The 25,283-nt window shown below is 44.0% G+C and overlaps 1 protein-coding gene across 1 annotated transcript in view; it reads right to left on the bottom strand.

The window, feature by feature from the left end:
- The window catches only part of METTL24 (methyltransferase like 24), a 47,407-nt gene extending 31,165 nt beyond the window's left edge, over window positions 1–16,242 (bottom strand). The window contains exon 1 of the mRNA XM_071741179.1: window positions 15,833–16,242. Within this exon, the coding sequence (XP_071597280.1) occupies window positions 15,833–16,120 (288 nt within the window). The 5' untranslated portion in view covers window positions 16,121–16,242. The remainder of the gene's footprint in view (window positions 1–15,832) is intronic.
- Between the last annotated feature and the right edge of the window lie 9,041 nt (window positions 16,243–25,283).

The raw sequence follows: 25,283 nt of genomic DNA, 5'->3' as shown, positions 1-25,283 counted from the left end.
CTCTGGGTACCACCACCCTCACCCCTGTGGAAGGGTAAAAGCAGAATCAAGCATGTCCACGGGTGAAACTTTGCAGGGGTTTTATCTGTTTTAAATGCAATGGGTGGGATTCAAATAACAAAATTTTAGACATCTGCAAGGCAAGCATGTATTTACTGGATTGCATTTCTGAAGGCTTGCCCTTGTGAGAGTAGATAGTCCCTAGATATGACTTACAGGGCTTAGACACAGAATCACAGAATGGTTTGGGTTGGAAGGGACCTTAAAGATCATCAAGATCCATCCCCTCTGGGGGGCAGGGACACCTCCCACTAGACCAGGTTGCACAGGGCCTCATTCAACCTGGCCTTCAACAATTTGGTGCTCCCTCTGGAGCACCTGTGATTTTAAGCATATTATTTTGTAGTGGTCTTGTTGCTTTTTTTCCCTTCCAAATCAGGAGAAGCTAAAATAGTGCAAGGAGCATGCTGCAGCCCACCAAAGTCCTAGATTTATGGGCCATGCCTGCACACCCCATGAGGGACAGACAAATAAAGCAAAGCCTGCTAAGATGAGCAGGAAGGCTGCTAAGGGTGGAGGCAGCCAAACCTGGCATGCAGAGAGCATCACTGGTGGCACAGAGCAGCTCCAACAGTGAAAAACCTCTGGGGAGTGCCCATAATTAGTTTAAGAGGCAATTAGCTGGTTGACTCCAAGGGAGAGCAGGGAGTGAAGAAGCATTCCTGCAATGTGGACAACCAAAGACCAAGCTCCCACAGTGGAGCTGGAAGCTAAGTTACTTGACAGGACAGATGAGGCATTCCTCTTTAAGGGAATGATTCACCTCCCTATAAAACAGATGTCTAAATTAAGTAAACTGAGTCATGCACTAGAAACATCCATGTCTCTCCATGACCTGTACAGGAAACCTGGAGGACAGGCTCAGAAACACTGTAGGCATTCTGTGCCAGAGAAGAGGAACCCCAGACAGACTATCACACATGCCAAGCTGCAGGAAAACTTGTATTTTAGAGGGCTGAGCCTACTCTTTAGTTGTGAGCCTCAAGAAACACTTAATTGCTCTTTATTCTTCAGCAAGGTTGAGTAACTTGTTCGAAGAACAAGTAAAAAAAATTCCACCTCAAATCACAGGTGTGAGAGAAAAGAAAAAGTATGCCCTGGCCTTGGCAAAGACCTCCTTGAGAAAGGTCAGTTCATACAGAGGGCTCACAAGAGGAACACTTACAAAAACATGCTATGCTACATCATTAATTTAGAAGTAGCAGGGATATGCACAAGCTCAGTAAGCTGTAATTTAAAACACAGGCTCACAAGGTGACTTTGACTCATATTTAAAGATCCAAGTGAATTAATTTCTAACATGGCTGTCTCTATAGTATCACATCCCTACAAGTCTGAACTACTCCTTTTCTAAAAAAATTACTATTATTTTCTATTTTTCCTTGCAGTTCAGCTTTCTTAAAACACGAGGATTTTGCCTAAGAAGCCATATTGCAGAAATTGCCACATAACACTCCTCCTCTGCGTGTGTGTGCTTGTACTCAGGTAAGAGCAGTGGGTTCCTTCCGAGGCACCAGGTGTTGGGAGCATCACAGGAAAATGCTGACACCTTGTCCCCCAGCCACCTAAACTGAGGGTTTCCACTCCAACAGTGAAACTTTCACTGTGCACAGTGTCCACAATGAACTGGGGAAAAAAAATTAATACAGGAAATCTTTCTGTTCCCCTATTTTTTTACTTTTCCAAGCTTATCTAAAGCAGAGGCAGCTCTGACAATACTGCACACAAGCACACAGCCTTCTTTGTACCCAGCCACCACAGGACTGCTCCGTCCTCAGTATGCATCAGGTTGGTGCAGTGGAACAAGCCAGACACACAGGGAGTACCTCCCACAGAAACTCCAGAGCTATAAAATTCCATTATCTTACAGAATAAGACAATGGTTTGGTTTGGAAGAGATCTTTAAAGTTCACCCAGGCCAAACCCCTGCCATGGGGTATATCTTCCACTAGATCAGGTTTCTTGAAGTAAATAGTATTGGTATGGACTTTTGAGGGACACCACTCATTACCAGTGCCCACTTAAACACTGAGCCATTGACTACAGCTCCGGGATGCTGCCATCCAGCTGATTTTTTAATCCATTAACAGTCCATCAATCAGCCTCATATCTCACCAATTCACAGCTAAGAATGTTGTGAAGAGTCACATTAATGGTCTTGTGGAAGTCCAAGTAGATGATGTCTGTAGCACTTCCTTTGTCCAGTGATGCAGTCACTCCATCATACAAGCCCACTAGATTAGTCAGGCAAAATTTTCCCCTCAGTAAAGCCATGCTGTCCCTAGCCACCTCCCTGTCTGTATGTTTTGACATTCCTTTCAGAAGGATCTTCTCCAGGATCTTAACAAAAGATTTGAGGGGAAAACATTAGGCTGAGGAACAAAAGCTTTGTACCAAGATAAGCAAGCAATGTAACACATTACAGTCAGGCTTTCCTGTGTAGTAAGGCTACTTAGCAGTGTAAGCTGTCCTGTGATAAGAGCATATTGGCATTAATGTGTGGGTATATTCCATTTAAATGAGTTTTCAACTTCAACTTGGGTGTGAGGAACTTTAATAACTAGAGGTGTTTCTATGTCTGGACATGTGGGTTTTGTTTTATTGAAGAGGGAACTTCTAGGATGCTCTGAACTCTCCTCTAGCTCCTTGCTCCCCCTGCATCACCTCCCCAAGCCCCTGCAGAGCAGCACACACCTGCCTGCCTGAGAGGAGGATGCACTGGCTGCAAGAGCCAACTTACCCAGCCCTGAGCATCACTCAGAGGGCTTTGCTTGAGAGCATTTTATCAGCTCTTGCTTCCAAGGCTGCAGTTTGCACTGTAAGTAAAGCTAAGCAGGGAAAATGAAAAAATGTGTCTTGAACACAAGGTTTTACATCAGAATGAAGAAAACAACTTTCCAACTGCAATTCTCATTAGAAAAGCTCTGAGCCACTGCATGGTAATTGAAACCAAAAGAGTCTTTACCCCTGTAGAGCAAAATCAGTCTGAACATGCATATCTAATAACCCCTGGAAAAGAAGCAATCACCACCATTTCACCAGTGCTCCCCTTTTGTTAATATTCATGTTTATTTTCTGCTCCTTTTGCTTCTAATTTCCCATCTGACACTTTGAAATGAAGACACACGAATACAAATTACAGCTCTAGCAACAAGGAGGGGCAGAAGTAACCACCACCCCTCACTACCTTTAAGGAATAAATTCACTGCAACCAAAGGACCTGGGAGCTGCAGAGGTAGGAAAGGGCAGCTTTTAACCAAGGACCTTGGACCTTCAAAAGTCACCAAAGCCTGACAGCTCTGCCTTTGGAAATCAGGGAGAAATATGCATTTAGTAAAAGAAAGATTTATTTTGCTCTGCTAAGAAATAGTCAAGAGGGATTTCTTTGCTATGGTAATAAAATTAAACAAATAAATCAGCTGCTGCATGCCAATACTACAGAGGCTGACAGTGTAATAATTTAGGTCTGATGGAGATAAAACCAGGAACCAGAACAGATTGAAATTTATGGAAGCAAATTCCAGAAACTGCTTAAGCAGTGTAATACTCAACTCAGCTGAATTATTTGCAATGCCTGCATGATTTTGCAAACAGTGAAGAACCCCAGGAAACAGATACAGCAACTACTGGTCACTGCTTATCAAAATCAGATTCTAGATGACCAGAGGCAAGACCAAAGCTTCAACCTGTATTCATAACTCCTTTAAATGAAGTGCTTTGGTTGAGAAAATACAGGAGATGTCATAATCAATACAAAAGGGGGGGGGAAGAAAAAAAATGTTCTTTCCCTCTAGGCTGATTTCATTGCAGTATTCAAACCCCAGCATACAACAAACAGAATTAATCAGTAAATACTCAGCTAGAAAGATAAACTGAGTTTATTTTGTGCAAATTTCAGCACTCTAACTGTGGTTTAGAGATAGGGATGCCTCTGGCAGCCTATCCACTGACTTCAGCAGGCTCTGTCTAAAGCTAAGAACTGGGGAAAAAGATGCTGCTTTAAAGGAAAACTTAATGCTTACATACAAATAAGAGCATTTCACACTTCTGAAGCTCTCTCTCATCCAAGTGGTGGAGTACAAATGTCAAAACAGAAATGGTAGACACCTTCCAGCCTTGAGAGAGACCTGAGCATGAGAAAAACCCTTCCCCTTCATCTGCCCCTCCCAGGCAAGTACCAGGAGGAACTTCAGTGCCCAGGAAGCAGGAGAGGGAAGTATTTATCACTAGGCATCTATAATATCATATAGCAAATAAATATTAATTCTTAGCCATGGGTAAAGCAAAAGGCTGAGTGACTCCTGCAGGTATTTGGATTTCACAGCATCAAACATAAGGTAAGATAGAAAATACTCACAAGAGTTTGCATCCCTTCAACTCACCATCAGGGTACATGACCCCATTAGGTTTTACTGGATAGCCAAGGAAGACTTAAAAAACCAAACTTCAATTTTTTTTTCTTTTTCAACTCCTTATTTCATAAAAGCATTAGTCAATAAAACATGGTAATGGAGCTACACAGAATGAAATGTATACTAGCTTAAAAGCTCCAGAAACATACTCCCTTTCTTGTTTTTAATATGATTATGGGTTACTGTCCTTAGTCTACAGCTATGTTAAAGTCTCCCAAGCAAAATAAAACAGCATGTTTGGCAATTAGTTCCTCATGTCTAGAAAGGGAAAAAGAATTTACTGACAAGCTGTTAGGATTTTAAGTACATGTTGGTATGTTTATTTTCCATATTATAAAAAAGAAAATCAAGCTTGTTTCAAAGCACGCAGTTTGTTGAAATTTTTGATTTTTGATTTTTTTTGTTCAAGACAAGTATAATCCCAAGTAGCATAAGCCCATGGAGGATGGGCTTGGGCAAACACCCACCACCTTTTTTAGTTAAGGACTTTTTCCAGTGTTTTATTACTAATTCTGAGCATTACACAGAATATAGTACTGAACAGCTACGTGTGACCCTGAACTCTTGATGCACACAGAATTCCCAGAGATTACATAATGAATTATAATTGTTTGATCAAACCATCGATCAAGATTTCTAACCAAGAAGAAACCCATCAGCTCAGCAGCAGCCAGTTGACACACAACTGCTTCTTGTTTAAATTTTCTCAAAAGAGCAAGGGAAAAGGAACAAGATGCTCTATTTAGGATGAAACAAAGTTCACTTCTTTGAAAGTGTAAGTGCCAGAGAAGAGCCATGAGGAAAGCCTAAAATGAGACAAGGCATCAATAATAACAAATTTTATTGTTCCTTTGGGTTTTTTTTTTCAGGCAGTTCCTACCCTGGGATAAATCTCAATCCTCCACAAGTGCAGCCAACTGTGCAGGGAGCAGGAAGGGTTTCAAACTGATTCTTACAGATTTTAGGCTTTTAAGTGGCAAGTGTTATTTAACATTATATGACATATCAATAACGATAACGTTCACTGGTTCTAACATAATTTTCAACTATAGGCACTTCCCAAACAGGTCCTGCCTCTGGCATATCACCAGTATTTGCTTTTTTGCTTACTTTTCATCTAGGTTAATTTTCCCCAGCATACCACCCTGCCTCACACACAAACAAAATAAAAAATAGTGACTTATTACCCCATCAAAACACATCACATCCACTATTTCATCAATATCCCTAAGAGGGACAAGTTCCCCAACTGGTTCTTTGCATGCCCTCCCTTGCTAAGCTCTCAAAGCCCACAAAGTTTGTCTTCCATGCTCTAAGAAGGGCAGAGGATTCAATATCTTCAGTGTGCAGGGGCCAAATCCTAGAAGCAACTTCCAGAAAAAAACTACAGCAATATATTTGAAGCTGCACCTGAAGTATATCAGAAAGTAGAAGCCAAAGTAAGGTTCAGTGGGTCACTTAAGCTGTTGGCCAGCTCTTTCTGCAACAAGCATGTAAGCCCAGAGGTTTTCCATGTAAAATATGAACTGGCTGGGTCTAAAAAGAGTCTCCTAAGAGACTTCAGAAGTCAACAGCTCACTGAAAAGCCCACCTGGTCCTGCATTCCCATAGACAAGAGAAGCCTCCATTGCATGATGGGGATAAGTGGCAGCAGGAAGGACTTTCCTCACAAGGGTCCTCGAGATTTGGGATCTGCAAAGCCCAAACTGTTCCATGGTCCTGACTTTGGATGAAGACTCCAAAGACATTTTTTTGTTGCCATTCACAGAGCATACAGGGAAGACTTCAGGGAGAAGCAGAATTTCTGTGTATGTGATAACAGCTGCTATATGGAACCACTCCATTTATCATTACATAAAGACTTAAGGAAAGGTTTATTTAACATTTTTTATACATGTGTCGGGAAGGACATGAATTGCAGGGCTAGTTTTTAAATGTTGCAAAGAAGAAAGCAAAATAACTACTGAGAGGTTCCTCCAGAGCCAGATTCAGGACTTGTGGTCTCACAGGGGTTGTCACCCGAGGACACCCTGTCTACCCATCATTTGCTGACAATACAGCCCATAAACACCTCACAGCCAGCACCTTTCTTGATGGCACCTGAACCTGGTGGCACATTTCAAAGCAAGACTACTGAAGATGGGAGAGAAGATCAGGAAGGGGAAAACACATGTCACTGAAGATCCAAACTCTTCCACTCAGCACCGCATAAACAGCTGGGAACATTTCCACCATCTCCTGCTTAAAGTGATTGAGTTATTGCTGTAAGAATGAGTTCAAAGCCAGGGCTTTCATCTATCTGTCCCTTAAGGCACCATCCCATGGTGCACATGGTTTCTACCACCCATACAGATTTGCTAATTCAAAACAGGACAGTGTGGCACCCTGTCACTTCTGCATACAGAAACACTAACATAAAAAACACTGAGATGATCAATGTATGTTACAGATTCCAGGTTATACATGCTATACCATAATCAAAAGAAAAATGAAATCACTTTTTTTTCTTTTTTTTTTTTTTCTGGTTCTGCTGAGCCAAATGCCATTTGATCTTACACTTCAACAGCACAGAAGGGCTCTGGACAATATTTCATCATACACAAAAGTATCTTGGTGTCTATCTGCTAGCTACAAAAACACTCAAGTTGATTAAATGACTCATATCCACAGCACACAGCTCTGGAGTGCTGAACGGCCATCCAGCACAAACACAGCTTTAAGTTAATATTAGAACAAGAGATAAGAGGAGGCTGCCACAGATGCCATTGAAGATTAGCAGTGGTTCACACAGACTTTCTCACCTACACCTTAAGTCTTTTATCTAAGCTGTGCTGTGAGTGACAGGCATCACTGCCAGGCTGCAGGACAGCCTGCCACAACCAAACCAAACTCCTTAAGTGAGAAGTGCTATCTAACCCCCCAGATTTTACGTCTGGTTTATAAATGAGATGATGCACTTGTCATGTTGTCTGTGCAACTCAACACGGGGTTTTATTTTTCACTGCTGGATTTCAGTACTACATCCCCTGTCATGGGCCACTGGAGTTTTGCTAGGGATCACACCACGGATCTACCAGCTGCACCTGAGTCTGAAGAACCATGCCCAGAGATCACTAAAAGTGATGTGAAAGAGATGTCTGGCATGCTAACACCTACTGTGCAGACAGACATCTCTGTTAACTGCCTGGCTAGATGGGTAAAGGTTGATGTGAATTGACTTGAACAAACTGGGAGCAAAACCTTAATAGCAATGAAGTTAAATATTTGTCTCATAAGAAGGCAGCTAAAGGTCAGAAGACGTAAGGGGAAAAACTCTAGGACTTTCTGGGAGACTTTTACTTGTCCTAGATCCCTCTTTCTGGCCTCTTTTCTCTCCAAAGAAGTAAGTTTCAGAAAACAATGGAGCAAACTTGGTGACTTGAGAAGTGTTTCAACAAGGAGAGCTGTGTGCTCAAAACTGTCCTCATGCCTACTATTTCTAATATAAAACATGAATCATGACAAAAGATCACTTCTGATACTGTGTGATTGTCATTGCCTTCAAGGCTGTCAAAATTTCTATATTTCAGGGATTCTTGGTCTTTTCCCATGACACGACTGTGTCTTGCTGTACCACTGGCTTTCCCACCAGTGCTCATCTCCCACCTCCTGCACAACAGCTGCTCTCATGCAGAAGGCATCTTCCTCCCCCAAGCAATGTACACAGCATGTGAAGGGCAGTCCTGCCTGTTCACTGCCATTAAGGTCTGACAACTGGCAGCACATACTGCCAAAAAACACAACCCAGTACCCAACTGGAGCTGCTCAGCCACTCGCTGAGCATCCTTCACAAGCAGGAAGGCAGTGCAGGGCACTTCTCCCCACAGCAGTCCTGTTCAACAGCTTGAGCTGAAGACAGCAAACAGGACAGGATCAAACCAGGCATTTTTTTTCTACGCCCTCTACCACAGTCATAAGGGATTCCCATTTCATATAAGGCCCATGGACCATCAAGCCTTGTTCAGGCAAAAGGATGGCACAATTGCAATCATGGAGCAAGGTATCTGCAAAAGAAATCACTAGCTCAGTCCCTGCTTTAGCTCCTTCTGCAGGAGAGATAATATACCCTGAAAAACATTTTTTCTGTGCCAGGTTATCTAGAAAACATTATTCCCCTGTCTTTACATGCTGAAATAATGCTTTGAGTAGGTATTTGGAAGGAATTTATGTAAGGAATTTATATAAGGATATAACTAACCCTCAGAAAGCTGTGATGACTTTCTGAAGGATGGTATTCCCCGGGTGCTTCTCAAAATTAATGAAGGAAGAATCTAATAAAAAGTGTTAGAATCAAGGTTATTCTGAGTAATCATTTACCTGACATCATTGTCAGAAACAACATTTCATCTGCAGGTAAAACACAAGGAAATGCCAGTATTTCTCTTGCTTGGGCACTTGGAGAAGGACTCCCATGCTCGAGTACCTTCTGGCACCTCAGCTGCCCACACCAAACTGAACTCCCCAGATTTTTTTGTCTGCTGTAGAATCCAGAAAATAATATTTGTCTCAAAAGAGCCACCCTGACAAAATGGACATTGTGCTGAGGTGGAGTCTTCATCCATAAGCCACCTGGACTCTCTTCTCTCAAGGAGAGACCCTCATGTGGGGATCCACCCTGATAAACGGGGCCCTTTTCTCACAGGAGCAGCCCCTCCCTTAGTGGCCATCCCGATCAGCTCAACACTGTCATTGCAAGGGGAGCTTTGTTTGATGGACACCCTGACAGACAGGACACTGTCCTTATTCCATAAGGGACAGGGACAGGCAAGCTGTGCCCTGCAGAGGCAGAGTGACATCTTGTGTGTGCCCCCTGTGAAGTCACTGGAGAGGGAACATGCACAGAAACAGGTGTTATTGCCCCATATGGAGGGGCCCAAGTGAACACCTGGCTTTGCAAGATATGCCAAAACCTCCCCAAAAAAAGTTGGGGTCAGGAGGCATAAAAGAGGCACACTCAAAATGCTGAATATGTGGCCACCATCCAAGGACCACAACTTCCTACCAAGATCACTGCTGGATGCAAGGGTGGTGGCACCTTTCCTGTATCTCTCTCCCTCTTTGTTTCCAATCTTGCCTTGGCACATAAGGGTGACAACATTTGTAACTTTATTAAGTTTTACAACCCATTACTTTGTTTTGTTAGTTGCTTTGTTGTTTTGACAGTTCCCTTAAGTTTGTTCTTTTCTTCCAAACACAATAACCTCCCTCAGGTTATGCTATTAGCCATAATATGAGAACAAAAACCAACCAAGGCTCTCACAGCTGTTCCCCAGCTACTCATGGCCTGAAGCCATAAACTTCTACCTTGTGCTAATCTTACAAGTTAAGCATCTTGGGAGCAGTTTATATTTGGTAAGAAACCTCCAAGTGCTGGAGGGAAAAAGTTGTCCTTTAATCTTCTTTCCTCTGAGGTCCACTAAGTCATCACAGGACAGTTATGATGGGGTTTAGTTTCTCTAGTGAGTTGTTATACCAGGGCAAGGATCACTTAGATTCTTTAAAGACCACATAATCTCTTTTTATGACATTGACATGAGATCATTGTTCCAGCTAAATCCCAGTTTGGCTAATCACATCCCACCTGCCAGACTGCTTCTCTAATTGCAGAGCAGGTAAATGTAGATGGAGGGATCTCAGGAGGCTAACTTGATTCTACCTCCCTGCCCTGATGGTCAACTAAGGATACCTAGACCTTCCCTGTGTTGGTACCCAAAGTTCGTGATTTTTCTAAAGAGTGTTTCTACTGCTTACCCAATTGCAGAGTTTAAAGATTTTTCAAATACTTTGCCTCAAAATTAACCCACTTTCTTCTTGTTCTACTTGTACCAGATGAACAATCTGTCATTGTGCCCTTCCAAAAAAACCAAAAAACAATCAAAAACAAACCCAAAAAAAGAATTATTTGGGTTTTTTTGTTAGAAGAGTCAACAAGTACCAGTTCTGCCAGGCTTTCCCTCCAGGCCTTCCTTCCTGCTCTTCTCAATGCTTCTTCCCTCCCACTGAGAGCCCCTCGAGTCCGTCTACCTATTATTACAGCAGGTCCCCAGAAGAAGGACACTCAAAAGAATAACCAATACCTAGCTCTTCAGCCTTACATTTCTTCTCTGCAACTCACATGTTCATTAAAGCTAAAACACTATTCACCATTTTAAAAAAACACTGCTTGCCACACCTGATATGCAGGTGAGGTGACTGGAATAAGATACAGATTTCACTAGGAGATCCAAAAGGCTGCCTTGACCCATAGTGCTGCCCCAGCAGATTCCTTGGTTTTGGCTCAGACTGGGCAAATCTGCTCCTTTAACACAGCCTGATGTGGCTCACTTCACAGCTTCCAAAACTCAGTTGTGTTAAACTTTGTTGTCATGTTAAAACATTGCTCCAGGCATACATAATGAATACACTGGTATAAAAGTTAAAGTCTCAGCCCAAAACAGACCAGCTATTACACCACGGGATATGGAAAAAACAGACTGATACATCTGACTCCAGAATAACCAAGTTTTTTCCAAGAACTTTGGCTCCTGCTCATCAAAAGGCAGAGTAACTCCCTATTCAAGTAGTGCCCAGAATTTAGATTTTTTTAAAGATCGAAGCAAGCTTGGAAAGCACTGTACATATGAATAGACAATGAAAACATCTGAAACATTTGTTAACCAGATTCATACAAGAATTAAAAAAGCCTCTTTGCAAAAGCACTACATATTGCTGACATAAATCTAAGTAGCATTGTCTAATCCAAGTAGAAGGTTCCATATAAATATAAGGGAAAACCTTTTCACTGTGAGGGTGACAGAGCACTGGCACAGGCTGCCCAGGGAGGTTGTGGAGTCTCCTTCCCTGGAGACATTCAAAGCCCACCTGGATGTGTTCCTGTGTGACCTGGTATAGGTGACCCTGCTCTGGCAGGGGGGTTGGATTCAATGACCTTTTGAGGTACCTTCCAACCCCTAACTTTGTGATTTCTGTGACTGTCATCTTTAAAAAAAAATAAAATGTAAAATTTAAGTAAAAATCTTAGCAACAATGTAATGATAAATTATGAGGTTATTTTGAACCTGTTGTGCTACTGCCACACAGGTGCAGCCACACAGTTATTCCACATAACTTTGAAGATAGCACTCCAAAATAATGTACAGATTCCAATTATATTAAAGGTGAAACCATTACCAGTCATTACTTCAGAGAAGCAGTAACCTCTCAGAAATAGTTTCTATTTAGAGAAAAACAAATCCTGCAATCCAACAGACAGCAAAAGACAACTAGTCTGTATTTACAAAGAACGAAAATACAAATGTACAAAGTGTTAGCAGTGCCTGTAAAAATATATTCTCACAAGATTGTTCAGTTTAAGCAATGCTACTTCATGTTCCAAAACAGATTACAATCCCAGGCAAAATACAAATGGGCCCAGCAGCAAAATCTAACTCTCAGTTTTTAATCACTGAAGGCAAAAAATTCTTTATCCCTAGATAAAGGATGGAAGAGCATCCAATACAACTTAACTTTGGCAGTGTACCATACTCCCCATCTTTGGACAGCCATAACAACAGATGAAGTGATTTCCAGTGGATATTACAATTTTCAAACTATATTTTGTAAGTTCCTTGTGTTTGGGCAGGCGTGCTTTCAGAAGACACACCCATGGATACAGCCAAGCAGTCTCCAGAACTTCTCCAAACCTGTCTTCCAGGGGTCTCCCAGTGCACAGCTCTGTCACACCCACACTGAAAGCAAGACTATGAACCTCCTGTTTTAGGAGAGACAGACACAGCTCTTGTTATATGAGCAAGCAGAACTGAAAGAACATAAAACACCTGCCCAGAATAACTTTTTTCTTTCATGCATAACTACATCAAACTTTTTTTTTTTTTTCTTTTCACCTCCTCCATGGAAATAAATCTGTCCAGAAAGCGAAGGGCTCCAGCTTCTCTAAACCAGACTCCAAGAGAGGGCTCCCACTCATTTCGGAGCATGAGAGCCAACATAATCTTGTTATTGCAATCCTTGTGATAAGAATTTGCTGTTACTTCAAATTCCAAACGCAACAAATGTTTCGTTTTTTCTTACCATCACACCCTGAAATAACATTTTAAAACTCACCTCACATGTCTGTTGTGCTCTGAGGGTGCAGACCTCACCAATACTTACTGCAAGAGCAGGTACAGGTGACAAAATCTCTGTCTGCATGTAGCTGGAGGTTTTTATCAGCTCCATACATTGCCAGACCAGTGCTTAATACAAATAGAGCTTAGAATCACAGTTTATAAACACAGATGGGCATTTCATTATCACTCTCACCAAGATAGAAACGGGATTACAGACTTCCATTCGCTTTACATTTGCAGCACAACAAATTATTCTTCAGATGACCATCATGTGCTCTCACTGCCAAATTTTGTTTATTATTTGTCAGCAAGAGCAGCAGCATCTGCTCCTTGGTAAGCCTCACTGGGAGCAAAACACAGCTGGGAGCAACACAGCTCCCAAAAGCACCGGAACAGGCAGCTCTGGCAGCTCCCAGAGCTGTCACGCTGCTAAATTACTTTATTCCCTGCTGCTTCCACTTAGCAATTTTTATGCATGCATCTTCAAGCATGAACAGACACTTGTAGCCTTGGTGGTCAAACCCTCTCATCTGTTGCACAGTCAGTCTTCCCAGTGATGGAGATTTACCAGCGGTGAGGAAAAGCGCATGACTGCGCAGGCAGTTTCTTGCAAAATCAAGGGTCATTTATGGGTGAATTTCCATCTTTCCCACCCTGTCGGGGTCTTTTTCCCCCATCCCCCCTCCTTCTGATGCTGTTGGTTGTTTGACAACAGTTATCCTTGGGAAATAAGTAATGCAACTCTGCTTCAGAAAGCCTTAGAGCGACTTGAAGTAGGAATAAAATAATGTCCCTGCATGTCTTGGGAATGTTTTTAAAGGGATACAAAGTAGGATATTCAACTATCTTATGGAAATACTCTGTTCATCAGGCTTCTGCATTGATTCAGTCAGGTAAGTGTGAGCAGAGTTAAAACAAAGTGGCATAAGGAAAACAGCAAAGTTTGGCCTCGCTGATTTTTCATTACTGCAATCCCTCTGGCTCATATATTGCTACATATTCCAATACTGCCACCATCAACAGGGAAAAAAAAAACCCAACAAAACCTACCTGAAACTGCCTAACAATAGTTCATAGACAGATACAAGACAAAAAAGCATATAAAACCCACAGCCAGAAGCAATCCCAACCTGGCAGGGCAGGGAGCCCATCCCTCTCCCCAGGCAGCATTTACACATGCTGGCACACTGCCCTGGCAGTGGCTGCACCCTGCTGCCTTATTCCAGAGATGCTGGCAGAAGCCATGGACCACCAATTTAAGCAGCATTTGCTGATAATTAATTCTGCCTTCTCTTAAAACAGTCTGAAGTTAAATACAATGTTTTCTGATGGGAAAAAACCAAAACACAGCAAAACAAAGACTAAAATAAATATAAAACCAAAATAAACGACCCAGATTTTTTGTTATCGTGCATGATCTCCCCTTCCACAAGAAAAAAATAGCAATACTCAGACCACTTCTACTTTCTCACCACCATTCCCTCCTCCTTTTCTATTAAACAACTCTATTTCAAAAGCAGTAATTCCCAAAATTTCACCCCTCACTGTCTCACAACCCTTATCTTCACTTCAAAGAATAGGTTTCTTTAGCCTGAAGCAATATGCTCAAGTCAAACAGGAACATGGAAGATGCCTGTTGGTCTCAAATTTACCTAGCAACTCAACCCTATTATATTTACTAATATTTTTCCCTCGACCTAATTAGCAGGATTCAAATGAGACCTCAGCAGAAACGTGCCCAACACCACAAACCACAGCAATGATGTTATGCTTCACCCAGAGAAACACCAAAACGTGCTGTAGGTTTTCCAGTGCCTCAAGCTCTCCAACACTGCAAGGTGCTGCCAGTTCTCTGGTACAACAAGCAGCCCCTCCTGGTGCTACTTCTCCACTTAGATTTTGTCAAAACCCACAAAACAAATTAGGATATGCTTTATTTTCACCTCCTGTCTTTCGATGCCATGCTTAGCATGTTTTCAAGAAACTATCTGAACCCACATGTTCACAGGGTTTTTTTCCCCTCACAAGAATGCTGAAATGCTTCTATAGTTACAATTACTTAGAAGTTGAGATTTAGGAGAAAACCAAGAAACATGGTATTGACAACAAAAATTAGCAATTGGTCCCAGTGCCAATGAAGTCTGAGAAAACCCAGATAAAGCTGCAGTTAAGAACAGGAAAAGGTTCAGCCATTCCATGGATAATTCTCCTTTTATTCTTGGCATGACAAACATCAGAAATAGTTACTTACTTTGACCAGGAAGCTGGTCACATCTCTAGCAAAATCCCATTTGCTCCTATTCAAGCATCTGCACATCTCCACAGAGACCATTACTACTGCACCCTCACAACTGGACCTCAAAACAAGTGACAGGCTACTCTTTCCCAGACTTTGAAAGTTGGGGGTTTCCCCTTATGGGAGAGAGAGCAAAGACAAGTCCACAAAACAAGTATCTGAATCTTTACATGATTCCTGAGGGACTGGCATCTGCAAACACCAAAGACAGCATGGAGAGTGCTGAAGAAGGCAGCATCCTACTACTGGTCAGACATATAACTAACTTGGGGTGAGGTTTGTCTTGCCATCACTCACTCTTGCTGTTCTCCAGATGCTGTCAATGGTCCTCACAGCTCCAAAAGGCTTCATAGTCATTACCACATCTGAACCTAATTACAGGTCCATTTACCAACTCATTAACTAGCTTATTCTTAGGAAGACCATGTCTTAGAAACACTTATTGACAGCCTTCAGCAAATGAAATAGCGTTTGGACGCCAAGGGCCAAGGATTTTTCCCAAGCTTGCTCCTATTCTGGTGTTCCCACCTGCGGAGCAAGCTCGGTGACTCCAGGCCAACCACACTTTTCCAAACTGAGGTCTCCAGCATTCCTGCAGCTTAAGGGCATGGCTGAAAAATCCCTGACGAGGAGATGCCTTCCTAGAAAGCCACCATCACCCTTCACCAATACCCTCCAGCCACCACCTCTCGGCCACCTGCAACAGGTCACAACAGGGCACCTGGAGAGGCCACATCTGCGAACGGGGGCTTCCAAGGACAGACGGACAGACAGACCCCTACCACCGGACCTGGGTCGGGGAACCCCCGGTCATCCCCGCTCCGTCAACGGGGGCGAGGGGGCGCCTTGTCGCGACGCAGGAGCACTCCTGTCGCGACACGGCGAGCTCTCCTCCTTCGCCCCCCATCCCGCCCTACCTTCCTGCGGCGGCTGCCCGGGGGCTGCAGGGGGCAGCAGCCCCCGGGACTTTCGCTCCCCCGCCGGCCGCTCCGTAGGTAGGTGACCCGCCGCCTGCCCGCCTGATGCTGCTGATGCTGCTCCGTGCCCTGGGCCGGGGGCAGCGACCGCCCCGCCGCCGGCACCCGCGGCTTCTCCTCCGGGCACCACGATCGCCTCATCCCCAGCTGGAGGCAGAGGAAGAGCGCGGCCGAGAGCAGGCAGAGGCGGAAAGCCGGGCCCCGCCAAAGCGGCCGCTCCTTGGGCATGGTGGCGGGGGGCTCGCCCTGACAGACCCGGCCCTGCCGCCCCCCTCCCCGCCGCAGGGCTCATGCTGCCGGCGGGACGGGCCCCGCGGCCGCCGCCGAAAGTTGAGAGACCCCGCCCCGAGTAGGGGCCGGCCGGGGAGGGGCTGGGGCTGGGGCCGGGGCCGGGGCCGGTATGCCCCTGTCCCTGCCACTGTCCTTGTCCTTGTCTCTGACCCGGCGGGGGTTGCGGGGAGCCGGCAGTGCCACGTTGGTGTCACACATGTCACCCTTCCAGACCCACGCTGCCCTTCCAGGCCAGGGTAACAGATGCCGTCTGTTACAAAAATTCCCCTCCAACTATTGCATCAAAAAGACTTTATCGTGTGCAAGTGTATTAAGTAGTTATTTATATATATATATAATTAGTTCACGTTATACACCGTGATGTTGTGAGGTAGTGGAATTTTATTGGAGACTGGGGTATTGTTCATGCTTAAGTAAAACAAACCAAAGGACATTGTGGCCCTGGAAGAAAAGACTTAGCTTTGTGGAGGGTTGAAGGTGAAGGATAAAGGATACCCCTAGACAGGCAAGATAACACCAACATCTTAGCCCCTCTCACACATGTTTGAAACTCCCCTCAGTGTCATGTGGAGTTACAGATTAAGTAATTCCAGCACAGCTAAAACCGGGGACATCTGGATCAGTAGATATGCAGCAAGAATGCTGCAAAAACAGAGTTGCTTTGCAAAGTTTTGCTATGATTAGTAATTGGTAGGGTGTGTGTTAGTGATTAGTCAAATCGTGTTGGACCTGAATGCTTGAAGGATATGAGAACCCCTTGTGTGAAACCACAGCAGGGGTGCTCCAGTTTGGCTGGGACACCTCATGTGTGTGAATATAAAGAGATATATATCCCCCTGTATATATACCCCTGTAAGCCTATACTTTGCATCCCAGCCTCACTACTGGGTTGGCACCAGCCAGCTCTGAATTTTCCCCACACATTCTTGGTTTCAGCCATGAGGAAAAGGCTCTGGGTGAGCTGAGTAGAGCTGAGAGGCAGAGGCAGTCCTGTTTACATCTCTGGGAGCACACAGGGCTTTTTGCCTCGCAGCAGGGACACAGTACACAGAAATATTGAAGTGTGCAGGCCAGCTTTGGCCTTGAGCCACAATGCTAAATTGTCACTGAGTGATAAGCAGGCAGTGGTGGCTGGGGGGATTTTCTGAAGCAAGAACCACAGATTCCCATCAGTGGCAGGGAAATGGATACTCACCTAATCACCATTCCTTTTACCAGGTAGGGAAGGGAGGTTGTGACTCCTGTCCCTGCTTGCAGGGCTGTGCTCCCAGTGCTCCTGCCTCATCAGCTGGCAAGGAAGAGGCTTGCTGAGCCGAGCACCTTCTCCCTCTTTCCTGATGTCCTCTCCCTGACAGCAGCCCACACTGCTCCTCTCTGACCTCTCCTGCCTGTTCACAGCCTGGAGCAGAGCCCGAGCTGGCAGGTGCTGGGGGAGCAGGTCAGAGAGGAGCACTGGGAGAAGCAGAGCCAGTCAGCAGCTGAGCAACCAGACCTGCTGGCAGAGGGACAGAGGAGATGGAGGCAGGAAGAGAAGGGAGGGAGCAGTGATCCATCAGCAGAAGTGCTCCAAGTACTGATGCACGGGCAGGCCAGGTGCATACCCCCTGCCATTTAAATATTGCTGACCTCTTTTGGGTTTGTTTTTTTAGGTTTTGTGTGTGTGATTTTTTTGGTTTGGGTATTTTTTTTTTTTGGGGGGGGGGAGTAAACTAATCCTCCAAATTAGGTCAAAGCAATTCTGTGGTTATTTTAAACCACCCTAAAGGCAGGCTCTTCTTAGTAGGGGGTAGGTGGCAGTCCTCCTGCTTGCCATTCTTGTAGCAAGCCAGGGGCTCCTAATCTAAGCCAAACCAGGGCAGTGACCCAGATGAAAACTAACTTAATGAAAACTCTATCCGGAGTGGTTTCCTAATAGACCCAGGCACCATTTTTGGTATCATTTGTCTTTTAGTTAGCCAAAAGCCAAAGTGGGACAGCCTCTGGGTGCTTTGTGCTTCCCGGGAAACACTGCAGATCAGAGCAGTTCTGCCCCTGCACCTGCTCAGGGGTCCCCATCTGTCCCTTGGGCAGGTGGAGGTGCTTGCCACAGGGAAGGGAGGGCTTTTCCAGCTGATCTCTCTGAGAACCACATATTTTCCCCTTTTTCTATCCCCTTATGTGGCTCACAAGCTGATCAGTCAAGTACTGGTGATTGTGCAAGGGAGGAACACATTTATGAAGGCACAAGGGAGAGGGTGACTGCAGTGATCATGACTAATATCAGCTTAAGAGAAGGGAGTCTAGCTCCATCCATGAGCACTGCCTGGAGTTCATCAGCAGAAGGCTGCTTTGGCTGGCACAAGGCTGCCTCTGCATCACTCTGCTCCAAGGAAAATGGCATCATTCACCTGGAGGACAGCAGTAATGCCTCTGCTCAGGGAAGAGAGGTTTAGACATATGTCAAGTACACTAAATGAAGGGGAAATGGTGACAAAACACAAGTACTGCTAGCCAAAACCTTTATATCAGACAAGTCCTGGCACCAAGGTTGTTTTAGAGCATCTTTATCCGGTCAATAAATAAGGATGTGTGAAGGTCCTTTTAAAATTTATTTAAAATAAAAGTTTGTGTTTGTATGGTTATTGAGAAAAATCTTAAAAGCAGGAGTATCAAGGTCATGACTCAAAAAGTATAAAGTTACCAAATACATTATAAAACTCTCTCTTGAAGTTTAAACCTTGAGAAATCAAAGCTTTCCTAAAAGCTTGAACAATGTGTATTCAACTAAAGAGGTCTGACTGAGCAGAATAAAAACCACCAGGTCTTTCTTGCTTTCAGCATCAGAGGCTCATACGCTGTTCTTTTCTCATTGTACAGCTTCAACAGAAAGCTCAGATGCTTGAATCCAGCCTCTCTTCTTGTCATCACTGAGCTGTAACTCTAAACGCTGACCTTGTACGAGATGTTCCCTTTCTTAGAAAGCTGATCAGCCCCAACTTGTGAGCATACTAAGAATGATCCTGATAAAGAACAGTTCATGAATTTAACTCGGTGTTTTCATTTTGCTTTTGTATTTTAACAAACAATAGAGTTTCTTATGCTTCTCCCCATCTCTTTTGAATGTTTAAACAGAGCAGAGCATTTCTAAAGACAGAGAAAATAGGGAACAGTGGTAGGAGGAGGATCTCAGGAAATTTCAGGAACAATGAGAAATTTTATCCGGACAAGCATGAGAATCAGTGGGAATTAATATAGTACCTTAAACATTCTTACTTCTCCAGCATCCTCTCCATTTTAGCAAGTGAATTATAAACTAATTTCTCCCACCAGAAATCTGCTGCAAAGACACCTGTATGTGAGCAATGCATGTTAAGGAAAAAATCAAATTAAAATTGAAATGTAATGCATGCAGCTCCAGTCCAGCAGGAGGATGGGCCTTTTTGAGGTGATTACTGGGAAATACAGATTACAGGGAAATTCTAAGCTTCACAGCTTCTGCAAAATGTGCTCATTCTTCAAGTCAGGCAGCAAATAGCCTCCCCTGCCTGTTGTCCCCAAACCAAGATGCATAGTGCCAGAGAAAAATATATCATGCCAGATCAAACAGAGCACAAGGTACTGCCACATAATGCAAGCAGCAACCAAATCACCAACTCTGAATGTGAGCATGCAGTTTCTACTGAGGGTGGCAAGCACTATGCCCTGACAACCAAAAGCAGATGTTGGTCCTAGTATATCTGCTTGATTCTGTAGGTGGCACAGATTTCTACAGTTGCCTTCATTTCTGCAGGAAAATTTTTAAAAAATCAGCAAATGCCTAAAAGTGCTCTTCTTGACTCTGCTTAACAACTCTGCTGGATTTGGTATGAGCCACTCGCCAAAATCTACAGGACAGAGCAAAGGAAGACTTTTTCCCCTCTCCTCCCTCCTACACTCTTGGCTAATGCTTTAAAAACCAGGGTGATGTTGGTCCACACACATGAAAACAGGGAGGCTTTGTGTGGAAATTTCCACAAGGTCATTTTAAAAGTAGCTGCATGAAGGGAAGCTCGGAGTGTCCTTCCCCAAAGAAGACATGTGTGCCTCTGATCCTGGGTCTACATGAGTCAGAGCTTTGGCCCACACCTGTTTTATTGCCTCTCACACTTACATGCCAAAAATCTGCCTCAATCCTAAGGAACATGGGCTGAAATTTCTATAGCTCCCTGAGTGACTTCTCAGTGCAAGCGTTTTCTCACTCCTGTTCCTCAAAACTGCTGCTGGAAATCCTGGAAGTATTTCTCTATGCACCAAGTGACAGACTCCCCTGAAGCCTCCGTGCAGCCAGCAGCTCTGCAAAGAAGAAGAGCCCTCCCTTCTTCCTGCACCTTAAATCCCACTGAAAACTCAGAGAAAGAACCTCTTTCTGTTATCTGTTAGGTGTAAGCAATGGAGAAGTAAATTGGCTGAATGGGTCTATTACCCACTTAACACTGCTGAGAAACAGTGTCTGAACAAGCTGCCAGGGCCAAGGCTCAGCTGTGTGGATCATTAAAACCACTTCTCAGCTCACCACTGCTAAGTTTGAAGATAACAGCTGAAAAAAATATGTTCACGCAGTCTCCCATTAGCTCTCCTCAAGCTCGTGGGATATTTAGGCAGCTTAACAGGAGACTGATCTTGATGTTCAGCAGCTCAGTGCAAAGCATAGGCAGAAGCTCTTTTCCCTCCAGCTACTGAGAGATCCAGATACCCCAGCCTGGCAATGTGCTCTGAATTTGATGAAAGAAATAGTTGATAATTAATGGTCTAGAGGTGCTTATAGATCAAGATTTACCTTGGAGTCATGCTTTTGTGCCTTGGCACACATACATGCCTGTACCTATGCACATCCTTTTGCTGCAGGAATGAAAAGGGGAATGAGATGGCCCTTCAGCATAAGATGCTCTGCAGCCCTCTGTTATCCCTGGATCCTACTTTTATTTATTTAACCCTAATCTTTTTTGTATCTACAAATGCAAGTATTATCTTCAGCTGCTGTGTTTCACCCCTGGAGAGGAACAACAGTGATTTTTAGGTCTTCCTCTTACTAAATTGTCTGCTCGTTCTGAACCAAGCAAACCTATGCCTGCTTTTAAAGTAAGGCTAGCAATTTCATTGAATAGATACTGGTATAAAAATTGAAAACATATATTGACACAAAAAAAAAGACATTCCGGTTTACAGGTTTTGAGTGGTGATTTGTGATATACAGTTCACAAGCTATTGCATAAAGATTTCTGTGATACCAGTTTGTTGCCTGTAGTTCCCCTGTATCTATAGTGTAATCCCAGACAGACATCCAGATCTCCTTAAGAATCACCATGTGTTTCTATTACACACTCCTGTTTTCTGTGTGGCTTAAAGATTACTTTGGTGTTACTCTGGGCTCAGCTTTCTACCTTTTTTTTTTTTTTTTTTTTTTTTTTTTTGATGCAGTCAATTTTACAGGCATTTTTACACTTCTAAGCTCAAGAATTAGTGTCTTTCATTTAAAAAATGTTATTTGTCAAAGGAGTTAATCTATAATGCTCAGAATTCTACAAAACACTGCAGCTGGAGTAGTAATTATGGGCTTAAGAAGTTATATAAGCCTTTTTTATTACATGTTTTTAATGGGCTTACATAGCAAAGTACACATGCCCAAGTATTTATGCAGGGGATGGCAATGGCACTGGGGTAATCTAGCAGATGTCAAAATCTGATCACTTTCACCTGTAAGTGCTTAGGGAAAAGGGCTCTCTGAGGGGAGAAGAGAGACAAGACAGAGTTGGGGCTGCTCAGGAGAAGAAAAGCAGCAGCAGAAGTTTTAAAACCAAAGGAAGACCCATAATCAATGCACTGTGCACTTTTTCTACAGTCTGTCTCACATTGTTTGAGATACTGGGATGTGTCTGTACAGTTCATGCCTTATTGAAGGCAATGGGATAAAATAAAAGCTGGGAGTGGCTGGCAGCATCTTTGATGGACTTGATGGTCAAAAAGCAGCTTTCATAGGAGAGAAAGTGTGCAAAAATGTCCTGGACCAGTATGCAGACAAATTTAATAATACACATCCACCTCTAATAAAGGTCTCATCCATGTGTCTGAAAAGTGTCCCATCTTTGTAGGACACTGAGTTCAGTATCACTGTCTTCATCACTGTAACAAGAAGGTTGCTTTTCTAAATTATTACCATGGGGTCAGCCAATCCTCTCCTCCAACTGCTTAATTTTAAATGTCTTAGAACAAAATCCTAACAAGGAAGAGAAAAATAGCCTTGCTCTCAGCAGAAAAGATGCCACAGCTCCCCTGCAGCCAAGCAGCCTGGCCAGGACCAGACGGTGAGGATAAAACTCAATGCTCTTCCCTCAGGCTCCTTTCACAGCAGTTTCCTTTCAATGCCACATAGAGCAGCATCAGTGATGCAGAGATACTGGTATTGATTCAAAGTGGAATAACCTCCTCAGCCAAGAGTTTGGATGTTAGGTTAGGTGTTACTGTGTCTTCCCATAGCCTGCCTGCCTCTATCCTCAGCCCTGGATGCAGAAAGCAGAGGCCACTCAGACTCTTCAAAGATGCACTGGGAAGGACAAAAAGGGTTTGTGAAGACCCAGGAACCCCTGCAGACATCACTCCAGGCAATGAACTCTCATCCAGGCTAATGCTTGTGGTTGTGCCCCAGCTCCTGTCTTGCTTGCAGCATCCTTGTTAGGTGGAGATTCCTCTGCCAGAATTGAATTTGTTCAGGGACAAGGTCGTTTCTCTGTACTCTGTCAGGAGGCAAAACACACCCCTCTGAAAATGCAAAGGCTCTCTGCAGAGCCTCCATGGTGCCTGCAACTCTCCAGATGGCAAGGCTGGAGGCAAAACTGGTGGTTACAGAGGAAACCCTGCCCTGCTGTCTCCCACACCTTCTGGTTATGGTAGCAGAGGTGATACAGAGGGAGTAGGACTGTCTCAGAGGGCACTTACTTCCCCCACAAGGTAAAGGAGAAGCTGGGTTGATGCCTGAAGCCAGGAGAGGGCAGGAACCTCCTGTCTGGAGCCCAGAGCACCGGTGCAGGCAGTGAGAGACCCCAGCACTGGAACCCTTAGAGCAGTGGCTGGAAGAGGCACATTTTCCCACTAACTTCTTTCTCCTCCCTCAGGCTTAGCATGAAGGAAGGAAGATCATCACTGATGTACAGGACAGGGGCCTTTAGCTCCATTAGAGCCTCAAGCTGCAAAGACAAACAGCAGCAAGATTGCTCTCAGCAACCCAGACAAGAACATTTTAGTGAGTAATTATGGATGAGATGCAAGAGGACAAAAAAAAAAGAGAAGGAAAACATCTGTTTGCCTAGAGTTTATTGTCGTTCACTTGAGAGGCCCATTAAATGCCAGAAAAAGCTATTTATCCTTCTATTTGAGGCAATTATCCTGCTGAAAAAATCTGTGGTAGTTTGCCCCGAGATTATTCTGACACTGTGCAGATAGACTCACTATAGAGAAAAAGGGCAGAGAACGTGCTCACCAAGGCTTACAGAGGGATTTTTCAGAAGTGAGGTAGCCAGTGCTTCTCAAGGTCTTTTAACTTACACTTTGATTATGCTCAAGCTGCCATCCTGCTGAACTGCTACAGCATGAGATAACAGAACTGCTGTGGAGTCACTTAGCTTTTTCAAAAACTCATTTGCAGTAAAATATCACATTATCATTAACCACTGTGGAGAAGTGGGTTGTTTCTCGTAGTCTTTTCCTGAACTTCAGGTGCCTCAGGCACTTTCTTTTAAAAATTGAAAGGATCTTTTTTATTCAAAGCACATCTAAAAGTCGAATTGCTCTTCTTGTAGCCACAGGTTCAGCAACATGGGATGTGAGAACCTCAAATTCAGTTTCTTCATGCTCAAAGGAGACCAGGAACCCCACACTACTCACCAGGCTGCGAGATGCTCAGGGGGGAGAGACTTAATCTCTTTGAAGCCCATCCCTGTACTCATTTGGTAAGGAGGGAAGCAAGCATGAGGCTCCCTTTGAGGCTGTTGTGCATTCCCTGAGGGAAGGGTTGCTTTCCAGACCTTCACTGTAGCCAAAAAATGCTGGATGTGCACATGCAGGTGCTTCAGAAACACCTGCAGCTGGCTTGGATGCTTAATTCTCTGTTGATACAGAAAATAAATAAAAGTCCCCTCTCCTGTTTGGCTCATAAACATAAGTAAAGATTAATGTAAGGCTCACATATCAGCTGGTCAAATGAGATTTTACAGAGGTTAAGTAAAGAGAGGAGAGGTGACAGTGGCAGGAGCACAGCATGTGATGCACATGGTGCACACCTCTTACCCTATGAGAAATATCTTGTCCCCATAGTAGGTACCAGACATGTACAGCAATGGAAGGAAACAATGTGGAACAGTGCTCTTCCAGGGCTGGCTACTGGCAGTGATCTAGGACAGCTACAAAGAAGGAAAACAAAATACAGGAAAAATACTGCCTTGAAACTTCTTTTACTTGTGGAAATACCATTTCTATAAAGTTGTTCACTTTCAGAAAATTTTCTTTCTGCTTGCTTTTCTCCTCAGCCTCTCCCTTTCCTCATAAGGCTGAGTTTTGACTCGTGTTCACTTTTACTTCTCCAAAATATGTAATTTTGACTTCCTCGATGAGAAAAAGAAGAAATGTGGGGGGGAAATTCCCAGAGAGAAAAGAAACCATTTCAGATCAGCCTTAAACCAGTGATGGTCTCTGACAGTGTGTGGTCTCTCCAGGGGTCAGGCCAGGCAGTGGGTACATGGGCCAGGCTGTATCCCCACAGGGATCCCCATGGGATGGCCAGGCCAGGCACAGCTCAAGGGGCTGAGGGATCTCAAGTCCCCACAGCACAAGGAACTGAGGACACCTGGCTACTCAATACAGCCTTTAGGTGGGGGAAAAAGCTCTGGGACATGCTGCTATAGCAACAGCTTTACCTAGGATCATAATCCCTTATTTTGTATTAATAACAGCTTCTGTTGTGCTGCTACCTTCACCTTTTTACTTCCCCAGTGTACACTTTTTTTTTAAGATCTCCTGGTGATATTTTACTGCCCTAACTGATTCGCTATTATTTCTTAAGCTCTATTGCATCACCGAAGTCCTCCAAACC

This window comes from Heliangelus exortis, chromosome 3 (genome assembly GCF_036169615.1).
Source record: "Heliangelus exortis chromosome 3, bHelExo1.hap1, whole genome shotgun sequence".
Lineage (NCBI taxonomy): Eukaryota > Metazoa > Chordata > Aves > Apodiformes > Trochilidae > Heliangelus > Heliangelus exortis.
The sequence above is the reverse complement of the archived record's forward strand: the minus strand, read 5'-3'. Positions and strand labels throughout refer to the sequence as shown.